The sequence below is a fragment of the Mchenga conophoros genome, linkage group LG10 (assembly GCF_057382185.1).
Source record: "Mchenga conophoros isolate Kocher_MC1m ecotype Shallow Benthic linkage group LG10, M_conophoros_male_GT1.1, whole genome shotgun sequence".
Classification (NCBI taxonomy): domain Eukaryota; kingdom Metazoa; phylum Chordata; class Actinopteri; order Cichliformes; family Cichlidae; genus Mchenga; species Mchenga conophoros.
Window position 1 is genome coordinate 1,584,417 of NC_140535.1, and position 16,979 is coordinate 1,601,395.

At 44.9% G+C, this 16,979-nt stretch overlaps 1 protein-coding gene across 2 annotated transcripts in view; it reads left to right on the forward strand.

Moving 5' to 3' along the window:
- The first annotated feature begins 1,315 nt into the window (after positions 1-1,315).
- The window catches only part of atp2a3 (ATPase sarcoplasmic/endoplasmic reticulum Ca2+ transporting 3), a 40,184-nt gene continuing 24,520 nt past the window's right edge, over positions 1,316-16,979 (forward strand). For both annotated transcript variants that reach the window (XM_085288110.1, XM_085288109.1), the window contains exons 1-3: positions 1,316-1,690; positions 11,385-11,402; positions 11,705-11,787. In XM_085288110.1, coding sequence (XP_085144236.1) covers positions 1,573-1,690; positions 11,385-11,402; positions 11,705-11,787 — 219 coding nt within the window. In that variant the 5' untranslated portion in view covers positions 1,316-1,572. The remainder of the gene's footprint in view (positions 1,691-11,384; positions 11,403-11,704; positions 11,788-16,979) is intronic.

Genomic DNA, 16,979 nt, shown 5'->3' on the forward strand with positions numbered 1-16,979 from the left:
GTTTTGCATCAGCTGCAAAATAAGATGCTTTATACCAAAAACAAGTTGCCACAAATATGCTACATTTATTATTTATTCCTCATAAGCTGAAATGTATGCATGTGTTCTCACTTTAAATGTGCTTTCTCCTCTTGTATGAGTTCAAGCCTGCATCTGAAATCTTCCTTTTAAGCATTCAGCCTCGTTCCTGAGGACTCAAGGTTGTTTCTCAGTACCGGTGCAGCCAGGAATGGACTTCAGAAGGACACTCCAGCCAAGTCTCCTTTAGAGAACACTCTGGCACCATCGCAAGGACGAAGAACAGCTGTCACCGTTTGTTCTGCTTAGCTGTTAGTGTGATCCCCGCTTTTGAAAAGACGCCACAGCCATCGTGCTTCATTGTGGTCAAATGATTTCTTTCACTGTTTCATTTGCATTTTTATCTTGCAAATAAACCGAATAAAACCACAGCTGTGTTTCAGAGGGTTCCTGTGTGGTAAATGTAGTCGAAACCTCATTTAGTCCGGTTAGCTGCAACATGTGGAAAATGTTGCTCATTCATAACTTTTTCTCACAGTTAACTCCCTGAAAATGAAACCACAGCACATTCAGATGATCTCCTGTCTCATCATTCTCGTAGTAACTAATATCCATATGAACACACTTTAATTTTTTACTCCTGCTTCTATTTCAGTTAATTATTTCCAAACATGCTGACAAAGCTATTAGTTGGAGCTGCAGTCATTTCCAAAAAAAGGAGAAAAAAAGAAAATAAAAATAATTCCAACGCGTGAAACAGAAACTTTGGAGTGAAACATGTGCAGATGAACCTGCACATGTTTCACTCTTCTATCTCAGCTTTCGGCTCCACGGTGGATGAGCCTGGAGCGCAGGGCGGCCATGTCTTTAAGCTAAAAACCTAAATGACCGCATCTACATGCTCACTGCGCAGCGGGCATCAGAGCTGCATCCGGGCTGAGTTCCCTTCACTTCAAGTCTTCGGCTCCTATGTGCACTTGTCTCTCACACGCAGCAGCAGCAGTTTTGTGTGCTGTGCTTTCAAACCTGCGCTTTGAACAGCGCCTTGTTCAAGTTCAACTCAGCCTCTGATGAGCAGCTGAAGTTTAGGCAAAAAAAAAAAAGACAAACCCCCTACAAGGAGCAGCAACCATGACAGAGTATGTACAAGTTATTAACCCGCATTACACCACACGGAGCACGGGTCCTATTTCAAGGGGATATGTCTGAGGTGGCTGCGGGCGGGGGGGGTCTGCGCTCAGGTACACGCAGCCAATGAGGGCAGGAGGGAGTGCCCACAACAACCGAGAGGCGGTCCGCGTCGGCACAGACACAGCACACCTTCAGATGGGGATGAAGTAGCAGCGGCAGTCGAGCAACACAGAAAGAGCAGCGTCTGAACCGCGGATCCGGAGGTTTTCTTCACTTGGGGGGGGGACAGGTGACCGACCGCTCCCGCGTCCTTCGGTGGAAATTACTGCTCGTACACCCTCCAGGCACGCGCACCCTCCGATTCCCACAATAGATGTGACTGAACTACATTTCTGTCTGATCATCTAAGCCCGGCACACCAACATGGAAAATGCGCACACTAAATCGGCGACTGAAGTTTTAGACAACTTCGGTGTGAACGAAAACACTGGGCTGACTCTCGAACAGGTCAAAGCCAACCTGGAGAAATATGGACCGAACGGTGAGTAGCTCTGTAAATCATTTCCCTCTTAAATTTGCGGCTCGTGGCTGCTGCGTGTCATGATGTATATCGATTCATTTCCCAGGAAATCCCTCAGCAGCCGTTATATTTCAAGCTGAGGCAGATCGTGCGCGTAAAAAACAGCCCCGTTCCCTCAGGCGCACAGTCAGTGGAAATGTCAGAGGCACATTCATTGATGCTCATGCCCGTGTTGAAACACCTCGCAGCGAGCACATAGAAGCCCCGTCTGGGAAGGAAAGGTGTAATGCAAGCCTGACCAATCCAGCTACATCTGTGTTTGAGTTAGTCCCCCTCCCCGAGGTCGCCTCGTGTCTGGTCTGGTTTGAAGTCATGTCAAGTGGCTTAGTGAGCAGACAGACAGCGCGCTTGTATCTCACCAAAACCAAAGAAGGGTCCACTGACCAAATACCGACACAGTATGCGCAGCTGTGTGAGGACGGGCATCCTCGGCTGTCCTGCAGAGTTCGGGCTTTGGGGCATGGTCTGTGCCGTAAATAATCACACTGAAAATCTTGAACAACCTGTTTTCACTTTCAACAGTGGTTCTTACACAGGGCCTCTACTTTGCAGTTCAAATTACACAATAACAGAGGGAGTAGCTGGGTCAAGTCATGTAACGTTTCAGAGTGACATACTGGACCAGGCCCGGGTTGCCAGGTCTGCCTGTCAAAGCCTCTTTCAATTGAGGCTCTCAGCTGGACTGATGCTGATCATGAGCAAGCCTGTTCAGGTCTACCTCATCGCGTACATGCACCGACACATACTGGTGTTTGCGTGGTTTTGTGTGGAGTTTGGGCCTGACACCAACGCACCTATCGCTCCCGGCCTGTCATTTGCATGTGCTGCCAAGCTGTTGAGCAGAGCCGCGCATTGTGCCAGTCGAACAGTAGCCCTTTTGTTGCAGCCAGCCGACTCTACCCAGGGGCTCGTGATGACTTCATGGAAAAAAGCAACGTCTTGCTACAGATAACATCTCTTTCGCTTTGAGCTGTGAACTTCCTGCCTTGTGTGAGCGCGCTGCAGAGAAACACTGGAGGGAGGGAATACCCCCGCTTTTTTCCCCCAGTTTTTGGGGGCTACCTGCAAAAGGGTTATCATGTGCTTTTTCCCAAGTCAAAGCTGTTGAAAAATGACAGCAGGAGAGTTGACGGGTCTGTTTACTATTTTAGTGCATGTCCCTGCAAAGTGATATACAGCTGCTTAACTGCTGCTTCCCCTCTGCTCGCAAACCACAGACTTTGTAGATGAAGCAAGGGCCTCATATGCGCCTTGCTGTTTTGTTCCAGGCTACGTTGGTTCAAAGCAGCTCGCGGCTGGTATGATTACCTTGCCTCCACTGACATGTGTGCACTGTCTGGTTAGCAGGGGACCCCAAACATGCGAGATCCTCCACTATTCGTCTGAGCTCAGCGTTTGCCTCGGTTTGGAGGCAGATAGGACGTGAAAATGACGCGAGCTGCTGTCCAAGTGTCGCTCCAGCTGTCTGTGTAAGGAGGCACGACACGCTAGGAAGATTACATGATCTGTTTGACTCCGAGATGACACTGTCGTGGGCCTGGTGGGACTTTATCCTCTTGCACTGCCTCTGCTGTTTGAGATGAGACTGTGTCCTGCACTATTATGTCGGTGCATAATATGGAGGTCACAAATAAAGGGAAACCACCATGAGGTTAAATATCGGCCTAGTATGAGATTTTTCCCCTGATTGTGGTGTAGATGGCAACAGGTTCAAACCTTACTGATATTTATATCATCTTTCTTTGTAACTTGTTGCTGAAACGTAAATACAGGTGAGCTTTCTATCAGCACTTTAAACGCGCTCCATCGGAGCAGCCGCCCTCAGGCTTTGTTGGAACATTAGCTCCCACATATGGAGAGAGCCTTTTCTACACAGCAGTCTGTGCTGCAGAAAGGAGGCAGCTGGCCTTTTATTCACACCTTCCGTTTATGGTCTAGCAGCAGCTCGCTTATTTGCAACTCCATTCACAGAGACGCACACTACAGGCATCCAGCTAAACTACTGTTGAGCGCTGCAAGCACCTCAATTTGTGAGACAGTTTATCACTTTCATCATTGTGATGCAGCAGGAGAGAGGAAGTCGCAGGTCTGTCTCTCCTGTGTGTGGGTGCACACTTGTGGTGCTCAGTGATTGTGTGCTGCACTCATTGTTAGGAAGAGTCAGAAAAACGACACGTTTGCTCTCTAAACTTTCTTTGTTTAAAAAACCGACATTTTAAAGTAGCTGACACTCGAATGAATGAACGAGTGTTCATGGCATCAGTCTTCTTCTTAGGAATTGAATATATTAAATGATGTTTAAATTGAGAAGGATTCTTACTCGGAGCATGTTAAATAATTAGATTTCATTCATATCCTCCTGTTTTGGAACAAAGGCCCCTTCTGTGACTAATTTACAGTGTGAGGCTTTTCTATTTCCTTTCTTTATGGGTTCTGTTTTTTCAGTTACAAGTGCAGAGCCTTCAGAATAGCCTGAATGTGTTAGGATGTCACTCGACACTCCCTGGAGTATAGTTGTGCAACATTTACAGGTTAAACAACTTGGTATGACGTGTCATTGCGCCACCATTGCTCCGTGTCCAAAATGACATGCGTTTTCTGGCTCGCAGATGGAAATGCTTCGAGTCAAATTGCCGGTGGCAGCAAACCGAAAGTGTTCGATTGATAAACTGTCATGAATGCCACTGAACTTCTTCTCTTCTTTGAAGTTGTTTGAATTAAAGCGTTTGGTTACTTTCACTGATGGAAGCTGCCTGTTGTTGTTATTCTAAGGTGATTCTGTCTTTATCTAAGCTGTTTCTTCAGTCTGGTTTCTGCCACACATAATAACTACAGCTTCCTCTGGTAGGATCTCGCTCTCACACAGGGCTGTTTCTCTTCCTGTTCTGCAGATCAATATAAAAGCTGCCTGACTTAATCTCTCCTCCATTTGAAATGTGAGAGACACGCTGCTTCCTGCTCCTCCTCTCTGCCGGCACACTCACCATGGCGCTTTGCAGAGCGCGTCTGAAAAGTGTCCAGTTGAGACTTAAACTGCGGTAACAGTGTTGGTGTTGTGTGGGCTGAGAGAAGTTGTAGAAAAGTAATTTGAAGTCTTCGGGGTGTTGAGTCACTTCCCTGTTGTAGTGGCTCTGTGCGTGCCTGCCCAGCTGCCTTCTAAGGGACTGTGATCCTGTTCTAGCTTGTCACTTGTCTCGGCTTCTTCCCTCCCACCCCTGCATGTGTCACTCATCATCAAGCCCTTATGTTAACATGATATTGAGTCATGAGGCTCTAACACGTTGCCTGGATGCTCTGCTACAGCACGGTCCGATCCACAGAGGAGATGCACGGAGTTTGTGTTCCAAAGTGTGGGCAGTATGCAGAGCGTGTGCTGTAGCCTACACTGCCTTCAAATATACCACAAAGAGGTAAAGAGCACATGAAAGTCATTAAATAGCATTCAGGGACGTCCAAGAGCAGCGTGGGTTATGGATAATCAGCTGCATGTCAATTAATGATCATTAGTGGCTGGAACACTAGAACCTAACAGTTGGATCAATGGTTAAATAACAGACTGAATCTAAAAGATGGCAGCAGTTCCCAGTCTGAAAGGTGAAGCCAATGGCCAGCAGGGGGCGCCTCCTCTGGTTTGGATGCTGAAGCTTGTGATCTGAGTAAACACTTTCCTGATGAGTTTGTGATTCTAATCGTTAGTTTCAAGTTTAGTACCGCAGAACGTTCATGTAGAAAATCATTCGTATTGTAAGTAAAACGTGATGAAGCTGAGTGTGCCTACAAGTTGTGATTGCACGCACATGCAACGAGCGTCCTTGCTTTTTGTGTTAATTCCACCCAATGACTGCAGTAGTTTCTACAGTCACCGATTCTGCCCTTTACTAGCAACACTTTATGCACCCATCCATCGAGCCAGCGTCTCAATCACTTATCTGTCTACATATTGTATATAATAAAAAAGAAAATGTCACCATAACCATGCTCAGCTTGCACGTGACCCTCCAGAGTGTGGCCCACAATCCAAACAACAGAGCTGTACGAAGGAAAGGGAAGTACAGAGTGTTGGCTTCACAGGCAGACCTGCTTTAGGAGCTGTTTTTGGCCCTTTCTGAATACGATGGTTAAAACTACCGATCATTTTGGCAAAATAACCACACACTGTTCGAAGAGAATAGTGCATTTATAGCAGTTGTTTGGGGTTCGTTTCAGACGTCGAGAACAATCGTGTCCCTGTGATTATGAGCTGTTAGCAGGTGGGTGTGATGGCAGGATCACAGACATGGCTGAGAAGGGGCTTTTACAATGTTAAGCATATATTCAAATGCTAGGGCACAAGTATTCACACAGCCTATAGAAGTCGCTCAACTAGTTTCAGTGGCCTCCATTGCTTCAGGGTTCACATCAGTGAAGTTGTAATCTATCAGGCACGTGATTGGACAGAAGTGGCGCTCTGGTTTCCAAACCTAGAAGAAACTCTATAAATACACAGATATTTCAGTCTGTCCGTTTGGGGATTTCTGGCTATTTTCCACAGCGTCTTCGTTTGGTGGCCAGATGCCTGTTGAGATGTTCGAAAAATGGTTCTTTGCACAGCTGTGACCTTAAAGAGGAAACTCTGAGCCCTGACGCGATACGGGCTCTTTGCTAATCACCTCAAGCATGTCCTGCTCTGTTGACAGGCCCTCTTCCTTTTCCTCTATAATTTGACAGCAGAGCTGAAGATACTTAGTGGCAATATGTGGGGAAAAGCACTTTATTGGATGCTTATTTAAACTTGCATCTGATGTAGAAAGAGCAGTGTGCAGTGTGCGTGGGGTGTGAACAGTTAGAGAGCAGTGTTCTTTACATTAAGGCCTAAATATAGATGTCGTATCTCTGGTCTTCATCAGCACTTTCACTCTTTCGTGGCTCAGTCGAGCATGGCGTGCAAATGATCGATGCAGTAAAATAAGCAGGACACTTGCATGCGTGCATTTAGAACGTGAGAATGATGCTACAGTTTGATTTCAGCATGCTCTATCTTGTGCAACAACCAAAGGGAAAAAACTTGCTCTCTTTTTCCCTGACCACAGCTTTGATGACGTCAGATACAGTGCAGCCAATGGACAGCTGCAGCGGCCGTTACCCTCAATCTCATGTCGTAACTGGCTCGAAAAGAGGAAAATCTCCACTTTGAAACTAAATTCAGTCTCTCTAATGACGCAGACTTTCAGAGAGAAGCTGCACAAAAGAGCCAATCTCCTTTCAGCTTTGACAGCTGATGGTATTTCTCCTCTGTGGGCTCAGCAGGGGAAGAATCACGACTCTATCGGTTAATCGATATCATCGCAGCTAATGCCAAATTGTATTGAGCAGAACATCCTACGTCCTTTTTGTCCCCACTGTGCATGTTAATATAATTTTCCTTCCACCAAAATGAAACCATTGTTCCAACTTATTTTGACAAAGTTTGTATAATGTGAACTGGGAAAACGTTAATGCTGTTCTTATTCTGCTGTTAGGGAAAACTTGGTCCTTTGTTGCTCAAGAAATCTTGACTTATTCTAACTTTATATTTCAGGATTTTTCCTGAAATATTTCAAAGAACAGCAGAATTTTTGCCGGCAATAAAAACTTTACAGAAACTGAGCTGTGCTTCCACTGATGTTTGAATGCCTGCAGGCTAAAGGATTCACTACTTCAGAAATTGGTCCAATACTGTTTCAAATAACTGAATCAAATATATGTGACATTGAGCCAATTTGGGTTGGCTCAAAATTTGACAAGATGTTGCCAGTTCCAGTAGCAGGAATCCCTCTCTTCTAGCTTTTTCTTTGTGTGGGAATTTGCATTTTGGGGAAAAGCCACATTTTGGCTGGGTCACCAGTGAACATTTCTATGCTTCTCTCAAACGGAGTTGTTGTCACTTCAGAAGTCATCAGACTTTTCCTCTAACTACACGGTCACCATTTCTGCAGCTCCAACACTCTACGACTACTTTCACTGTTTGTGACTAAACAGCTGCTCCCCTCAGCTTTGTTGCGTGCTGCTAAATAGCATTAGCATGCTACACTAGAATCCTCGTGTTCTCATTGGCGTTTAGCTCAAAGCACCACAGTTAGCTTGGCTGTGTTGACTTAATCTTCTTTTGTTTGAGCGGAGCAGCTTTAATCCACTATGAACGATTTCTGGGGCTTAAATGACTGAACATCGGCCGTATGTGAGGACTTGATGTTCTTGTAGTAACTTTAGCATCACTGCTCTTGTTCCTGTGGTAGCAGATCTTTAGGGTTGCCTGGCAGAGGTCAGGGATTCCTAAAGATGGTCGCTGATACTCGCCCACGTAACGTAGTTCGATATGAGCTCCTCAGAATAGGGAAGCCCTCTGTCGATATTTATGTAAAGGAGAGAAACTTTGACATTATCAGACTGCGGATGTCTGTTCTGCAGTCACTTGCAGTGTTTTCTGTGCAGCGGAGATAATGATGTTAGGGTGGAGAATGAAGTACATTTATCATTCACATTTGATACGGTTAATGCATTCAGACCTTTTCCAGTGGGACAACACATTTAGTGGATGTAGGAAGCTATCATTAGGGGTTACCATCATGCTATTTATAGACCTGTTTTGCATTCAGGGTTAGTGGATGGAGCCGAATCCTTCAGCTAGTACACGCCTCACCACACTGCCTCCATACTCCTTTCTCCTTCACCCCCGTGCTCCTCCTCAATCGATGGGTGACTGTAAGCTGTGTGCTCGGAGGTGTGTCTGCTTGTCTGCATGCTAATGGTGTTTTAGTAGCAGGCCAGCAGTGAGCTTATCTACATGAGAATGTGTGGGGGCTTGGTGCCTGCATGCTACATCAAGGTCCCACTGATTGCATAATAGTTATTCTTGGTCAATTTTGACAGACACTTGCACATTACCTTGTAACGCACTTGTTTTCAAGGAGTCTTCATGAGTCAAGTCGCCATGGTAACTGCTGAAAACTTTGTTGTGTTTGTAGTTTTCACAAGTCAGCCTGGATTCTGGCTTGTTAACACTGCTTAACACACTCAGATGTGATGTTTACTGGGGGTTTTAATGATCTGGCCTGTAATTTGTTAATGGACTCAGAGCAAGGGGGGGGCAGCTCGGACTGTGAGATCCTTTATCGGCAGATTGTTTGCAGTGCAGAAAGAAAGACGGACTGTTTCCTGCTTTGCTTCCTGATGCTCTGAACACAGAGAGCATCTCACTGTTGCTGTTGTTGGCAACTGTCTCCAGGAAGTGTCTCCCTTCTTCTAGGCACTGCTCAGTTTTTCTGTTCTGCGTAAACAGCCTCTTTTATTCATTGTCTGGGCTGGGAGAAGGGAGGAGGAGGTGGGGAGGTGCTGTGGGGACATGAGGAGAGAGGTGAAGTCAGTATTCAGGAATGTGCCTGGGCAAGCCTCGCGTTGACAGAGCCCGGATGACTGGGAGGGAATCCTTGGCAGAGGGAAGCCGGGGAACCCCGTTCAACACCTCCATCTCTTTTCCTCGCTGTATCCCCCACCCTCGTGTCTGTCTCGTCCTTTCAGTCAGCCCGTCTTTGTCTCATGCAGTCGGGTCACAGCCAGCCTGTCTGCCATAAAAACATTATACAACCGGGGAGGCACAGTTATGGGGAAAGAGGCTTATGTCACACTGGTGGAGCATGGAAAACAGCAGAACCCACTTCTCCACATTTCTGCTGCTGCTGGCAGAGTGCACTCAGAAAACCCTTCAGATGGCAGGTTAGAAAAGCTATTCACAGTGACTCATCAGCTATTAATACACAGTCTGAGGAGGGTGTTTTGTGGAGCGGAGAGAGCTGACCACAGTGTGAGGGTCAACCCCCGCAAGATGGTTGTTTTCTAATACAGAAATGCTAACAGATCAGCTGCATGTTTGACCTTATCAAACCTTATCAAGTGGACATTGAAGTGGTGGCCTGTGTGTAGTTTTATTAAAGTAAATAAAGGAGCCTTTTCATCTAATTTGGCATGCTCCCCGGTTGCTTTTAGCATCTCTTCTCCACCTAAAAACACAGTTTATTTCTCTCTGCGCCAGCGAGTGGAAGGAGTGCCGAGGCCTCGTGTCACGGCCTCTTTCCAGTTCCTCTCTACACATTAGACACACGTGTTGCACAGTGTGGTCAGAGCATGCAGAGAAACACGGGGTTTCCACTGCTTAAAGGAGAATGCTGCTATTATTGAGAGCTGCAGCCCACTGCCTTCTAAGTATAGCTGCTTTTCCACAGTCATTCTGTAATGAGGGCTGTAATTCAAGCTTTTACTTATTTTATATGCAGAAAAAGCTTCACTTAAAAGGAGTGGATTAAAGAATAATATTTTTTTGATTCCCTTAGTCGGTAAGAAAACACGCACACTCTCCTGGAAAGAATTCATAACTAATCCCGCCGAAGCAAACGCGTCCAGTGATGCATCCTCAGGTCGTTTGCTACGTCCGACCTGTTCAGTCGTAACTTTGCACTGGACCCGATATGGGCCCGACAAACACGGCAACTATGCTTTTGTCTCATTGTGGTGACACTGATCAACAGTGCTTGTCAATTGGAGCATTTTTAGAACATGACTGATGTGTTTTCTACTCTTGCCGCTGACTCATGTACGTGGGGGGATGTCGGAATGCCAAAAAACAAACAATTTCTCCTTTGAAATGTTGATTAAGCCTGAAAATGACAAGAAAATGTTACAGAACGGAGCAACGTGCTGAAATCTTGGTGATTGTTTTTGTGGGATATTAGCTCGTGGATGAACAAAAGGGTTTGGTGCAGTAAACAGAATGTGCACCAGTGCTGAGAGCAACCTGTTGCCTTGATAAACTAACACAGATTACCTTTATTATAAAGCTAATCTTATTTCTGAACTGAAGTGGCTCATTGGATAGATTCGTTATAATTGCAATCACTCTGTCTAATCTAACTTACACTAGCATCGGGAGCTTTGCTGCCGCGCTCAGAAACAGCATGGAAGCTGCAGGGATTCATGAGGTTGGACGTTTATAACAAAGTTAGTTAAAAAATTTAGTTTAGTTTTGAGCAAAAAAAGTGTCTCCCATATACGACTGTCAGCTTACTGAATAACCTGTTTGCAATCAGCAGTGACTTGATAATGAGGTCAGTCAGAGGTCGCCCGGGCCTTCAGAAATATCTGATTAACAGGCGGTGGGTATGGGTTTCCAAAAGAATATCAACTGAAGTTTTATAACTTGGCTTTTCAGTCTTAGTGAAGAAACGCTCGTCATGAAACATCTGTGAGGTGGCGAGACTGAGTCTGGTTAGCCGTTACATCACCACGAGCAGTCAAAGGTGATTGGTGGTCTGTGATTCGCTGTGCAAAACATCCCGAGCTGCACTTCCATGAGTGGCTGATCCTAGAATTGGACTTGCAGGTCATCACAACAGTAGACGTGTGATTGCGTCCTGTAGTCCTCGGCTTGGAAAAACAACGGCGTCGCTGTCCTGCCTCACTGCGCGGAGCGTTTAATCATCGTAACCAAGCGGAACAATTCAACAGAGCAATTTGTGCGTGTCCGTGCATCTTAAAGTCACACTGAGGTAATCAAACGTATTAACTGCTCTCTTCTTGTTTTTCTCCTCCGCCTCGGCCCTGCCGATTCGACTCTTCTACGACCTGCACCGCGTGACATCCACAGAGCTCCCAGCTGAAGAAGGTAAATATTGATTTTTGCACTGAGCTGTGATCCTCCTCTCTGTGCTTAATGAAGTATCCTGAGCCGGGATCTTTTCTTTCTTTCTTGTTGTTGACTGAGGGGTAATCTTGGCAGTGTCCACTATAGCAGCTACCCACCCATGGACACACAACACTGTAGATACAGCATTGGTCTTGTTTTATCAGTATTAGAGAGCTAATGTCAACACGTCTTTCCAGGACACACGTCTTTACAGCGAGAGCCTTCAACGTTAAATCAAGTGTGATGCATCGAGGTGTGCAATGTGTACTTAAACATTTCAGGCAAGTCCCTGTGGGAGTTGGTGGTGGAGCAGTTTGAAGACCTCTTGGTGAGGATCCTGCTGCTGGCTGCCTGCGTCTCCTTTGTAAGTATGACCCTGCTAATTAAAATGTGTCAGTCTCCATTTTCAGATGTACCGCTCGGGGATCTGAGACCCTAACTGTCCAGGAAGTCGCCACCTAATAGACTGCACTGTTATTCCCCTGTTAGGATTCTGGTTACCCAGTTTGTGTGGAAACGTGTCTGTCGCAGGCTTTTCCACCCAGTGCTGATATGCGTTCAGTGCAGTCTCCTTGCTTGTGCCAAACTGGAAACAAAACTCTCAATCAAAGCTCCCGTTCCCTCAGACTGTGACCCCGGTTGCAGTTTGAGGGAGGTGAAGGTCAGAGAGGGGTGGAGTGGTGCAATCCTCACTGCATAATAACTTTTTCCATCTATTACAGCACAGCACTGGTGACTTGGGATGGAATTGCTCTAGCTGTTTCTGAAAGTAGGAAAACGGCACAAAAACCGACCCAATCTATCTTTTACTGTTTCTTCTGTTAGTGACAAACGCGGAGTGCAGGCGTGGGCTTTGGTGCCATGACTTTGAAGCATGGCTTAAATTTCCTCATGCAAATCAGGCTTTCCTTACTTTTACCAGATTGTTTATAGTGGAACCTGCTCCACTGCTACACTACCCGAACACTTTACAGTGTCACCGTTGCCTGGAGTGGTGTCAGCTCAGAAACTCAAGTTTCCTTGTGACCTGATTCAACTTGAAATCCAAAGTCATCCAGCCCAGAGAGTTGACTTTATTAGAACTCTTATTTCACAGCTATTTTGCTGTTTTGTTGCTGTTTTGAATGTTTCCACTACAACCAGGGTGTGGCTGATTCTCAGTGGACTGAACTTGAGCCCTAATCTCGGACTTATTTGTCTGCTAATTTCAATATATTCAAATTGACAGTATTAGATTCCCTGGTTCCTTTCCATGACGCACCAGTGGGAAACTGGGCAAGTTGGGACATTTTATAAAATATGCTATTAATGTACAGCAAATAAATGAGGAACTGAATTCACAAACAGTTAGTTATGCACCAGCTTACAGTTACAGACTGTGCAAAAGCCTCATTTCTTTAGACTGTGCTTGGAGAATGGGTGCAGCAGTTTATTGAACTGTGCAAACAGGCATGGAACAGCTGGAAAGTCAATATTTGGTGTGTGCGTCTTTATTCTTGAACAGCCTGAACTCTTGAAGTGTTCTTGTACTTTTCTCTGGGTCTCTTGAAGGCTCTTCTTTGGATCTCGGCTGCTTTTTCTTCTTTTCTCTGTCAAGATGAAAACTGAAAACTGCATCTGGATCCAACACCACTGCTGCCCCAAACCCTGACGCAGCCTCCACCATGTAGATATCGACTCCCTGTCGGACGATTGACATTGACGATGATTTCAGCCCAAAAAATGTAAACTTGGATCCGTGGCTCCATCAGACGTTGCCACTGATTCTCAGCTCAGTTCCTGTGTGACGTGGCATACCTCAGCCTTTTCCCCTTCCTTATAAAATGCTTCGTGACATCCACCCTTCCACTGATGCTGTTCCCGATGAGGCTTCAGTGAACAGTAGGTGGATCAACTGAAGATGCATTTTTCCTGTTTATCCATTTCTCAAGGACGTGACTTTCACATACTGTTCATCTGATGGATGTTAGGCAGAGAGATGTAGCCTGATATTAGGATACATCAAATGTGCGATAACGATGTTTCTGTGGAAGTTAAGAAAGTATTGTTTGATGCTTGCACACATCAGCATTTGTAAGTGGAAGTGAGCGAAGGTCATTTCCATCTTTCTTTTCCAGTGAGCTTCATTGTGTCAGTGATGACACGCTTCCTCTTTTGCAGTGTGTGTGTATTGAAATGAGGTGGCAGCAGCACCACGGTAGTGTAATAGTAGTGACTCAGCATTATGTCACAGTGCCCGTCAGCACAAAGGCAGCTGGGGGCACATTTAAAGTAAAAGCAGCAGATATCTGTTAAAGTAACTGAACCCTGTGACTCCTCAGGAGCTGCGCAGTACTGTCACACAACAAAGCTGAAAATGTTTTCTCCGTCTGGGCTGAGCTTTTTAACCAGCTGCCCGAAGCCCTGCTTTTCCACTATGCAACCACTTCAGTGCTTTCCATCCACCGTTTGCTCTTCCTGTCATGTGGAGAGCGATGTGTGGGTCACGCATCACCAGGTTCCACACGGCTCCCGCGGCTCTCAGACACGCCCGGGCTCGTCTTGGAACATAAACGCATCCTGTTGATGATATCGCAATAATATAGTGATATGACATTTTTCTGTCGTGGACGGTACGGCACAGCCCTCCCTGCCACCTCTTCTTTTGTCTTGCACTCACCCGGCACACTGCACAGCATGCCGAGGAAATTACTTTATTCCTGACTGGACTGAAAATGAGCGGAAAGGCAGACAAAGGAAACTATGAACGACCCTCAGACAAAGTCTGGCTCATTGGAAGCACAATATAAAGAAAGGAGGTAACGCGCAGAAGGCCACACTACACGACGTTCCATGAGTTCTCCTTTCTGATCAATATGATTTATGAATAAGGCTTTTCTGAAACTCTGTGGCATGTCGCTGTGTGTGTGGGATCTGAGGAACGCGAGCTGTATGCTGATGTTGGTGATGGAGCATGAGTTTCCAAACCCATCAGTGAAACTGAGCTTAATTTTGTCTCAGACTGCCAAATGCATGCAGTGAAATTTCCACCAGAATCCCTCAATAAGTTCAAAAAGCCAAAGAAATCTCCAGCTTTTGAACTCCTGCTCGCCGTGAAGGTGGGCGTTGGTACTCGGTCCGCTCTCTGAACGCGTCCTGGTTTTTTGAGCCATCCATACTCGGAGGACTGACATTGGTGCCCTCCACTCTCCGCTCAGACAGGAGGGAGATTTACCGTCCCACACGATGGGGAATGATGAGCTATCGACCGAGCTCAGGCTGCCGTGACGTATACGCTGGCTCTTAATACTCTGCAGAGAAAATTGTCCTCTGTCTTTGAGAAGTCCCATCAGATAATCGAAAAAATAGATCCACTTTACCCACTGCTGTCTGTGCTGCTCTCTGCTGCAGTCATTTTAGTTTCTACTCTCACCAGTGATAAAATAATGTGAAAACTATTCTCTGTTCCTCTGGGGTATCTTATTGTGTTATTATTTTATAATGAACCATAAAGGCACGATGTAGTCTAGAAACAAACTGGACATACAGTGCATGTGTAAAGACAGCTTTAGGCAAAAACCTACAGCTCAGCTGTTGGGTGACTGTGCTTTTGCCACAATAAACTATATCTGGTAAAAAACGATCACAAATATCAGAGTGCAGGGATGTTTTTCATGCTTAAGCTGCCTGACGCACACAGACGTGTCTTTAAAGACTAATAGATACTGAGTGGTACTAAATGATAAGTTTAGTTTTTTCAAAGTTTCTACAAAGTTAAATATGTGTTTATTAGTGGATAATTGTTTCCCGTGACCACTGATGTGAAGGGCAGCCTGTTTAAGAGTCTTTATCATTTTATAGTTTCAGCTGTTTGAATAATAATAATGAAAATTTCACAGTTTGAGACAAAGATATAAACCATGTTCTAAGTCTGCATTCATCAGGGAGCTGTGGACTGGACGTCGTGTGATGTTGGTAGGCATTTGTAAAATGTCACACAGGTAAATGAGCAAACTATGTTTTCATAAACACAGTTCAGTCGCAGATATGCTGTGAATACAACACTAGGTTAAAAAAACACAGCTTTGACTTCATCCAGTTTGTTCTTTGTAATCCTAATCATTGAAATTACTCAGTGATCTCATAATTTATTGAGTTTTTATCACCCTTGCTTGTCATACATCATAATTATGCTCTGGGCAAGGCAGCTACATGTTTTTGCCATTACTCGGTGTGCACAACTTACCCTTCATTTGATGTAATCTTGGACTTGCAAAACCTGCAGAGTGAAGTGAAGAGCACAGTCTTCTGAGAAATGCACACGAGAGTAATTACAATCATGAATCCACACAGATATTGTTTAAAAAAGTAAAGAAGACAGCTTTTTCTGCCGGGTGTGAGAAATATTAGCTTTTCCGTGATTTCATTGCACTGTGCTGTACCTCGCTGTTGCAGTCATTTGCAGCTTCTAACTGCAGAGAAACAGGCTTGAACCCTCGGGCCATTTCCCAGCCTCTCTGCTTTCAGTGCCTCGGTTGTTAATAGTACAGGCGGTGAGCAGCCCTCTCCTTTCCTGACTTCAGATACACTGGAGGTCAGAATATTACTGCAGTCACATAAAATAAAAATACAGAGGAAATATCCTTACTTTTAGTATCATTAACTTTCATAAAAGGTTTTATGGAAGTGAGTTTGATGTGGCTTTGATGGGCGTGTTTATCGAGTCTACAAGATTTTCAACTGCTTTCAAAAAAGTATCGTAGTCATGCCTTCAATGATTTTCCTAAATACTGCCTCTGGCATCTGCCCTTCATACATCATAGTAATGAAAAAGACTCAAACACTGAAATTATTAAAAACCAAACTAAAGCTAAACTGAAACAAGAAAATCCACTCTGGAAACTAACGGATGCTAAGTCCATATGAAATGACATAAAAATACCAGTGGCTGAGTTACCACAAACTTAAGTGTCCACGTCGCAGACCTGCCTGCCCGGCGAGGTCCTTTATTGGCTGAGGGGTCAAAACTCATCATTTACACGTCAGACTGGCTCTGTAGCTGTGTACGTATTAGCCAAAATGAATGTTCAAACTGTTAATAAAAAGGATTGCCATGGCACAAAATAATTGAAGGATTGAAACAATTTGTAGTTCAAATAACTGGATAAAGTGAGCTAGTTGATAGCTGGTTAAAGTAATAAACCAGTAGAAGATGATTAACTAGCTAAACTTTTAAGGTAAATAGCTAAATGTGAAACTCAAAGTAGCGGATAAATATTTTGAGTGGTGGTTTGGTCTATTTCAAAGACATGAGATTGAATTTCCAAGTTAGGAATCTCGTGTGAATGTAAACTTGCAGTGAGCGTGAGTTTATCTTGTAGGACTGTCTAAGGAACCTGAAACCAAAAGATGCTAAAGGCTACACAAGCTAACCTTTAAGTGATGACGTGATGAATCCTGCTTCCGGGCCCAAACTACTCTGCATTTATTAAGTCTGTTGTGTGTTTAACATGTTTTAATGCTTTGTATCTTGTTCTATTTAATCTCAACAAGCCTCTAAAAACAGTCAGTGATCAC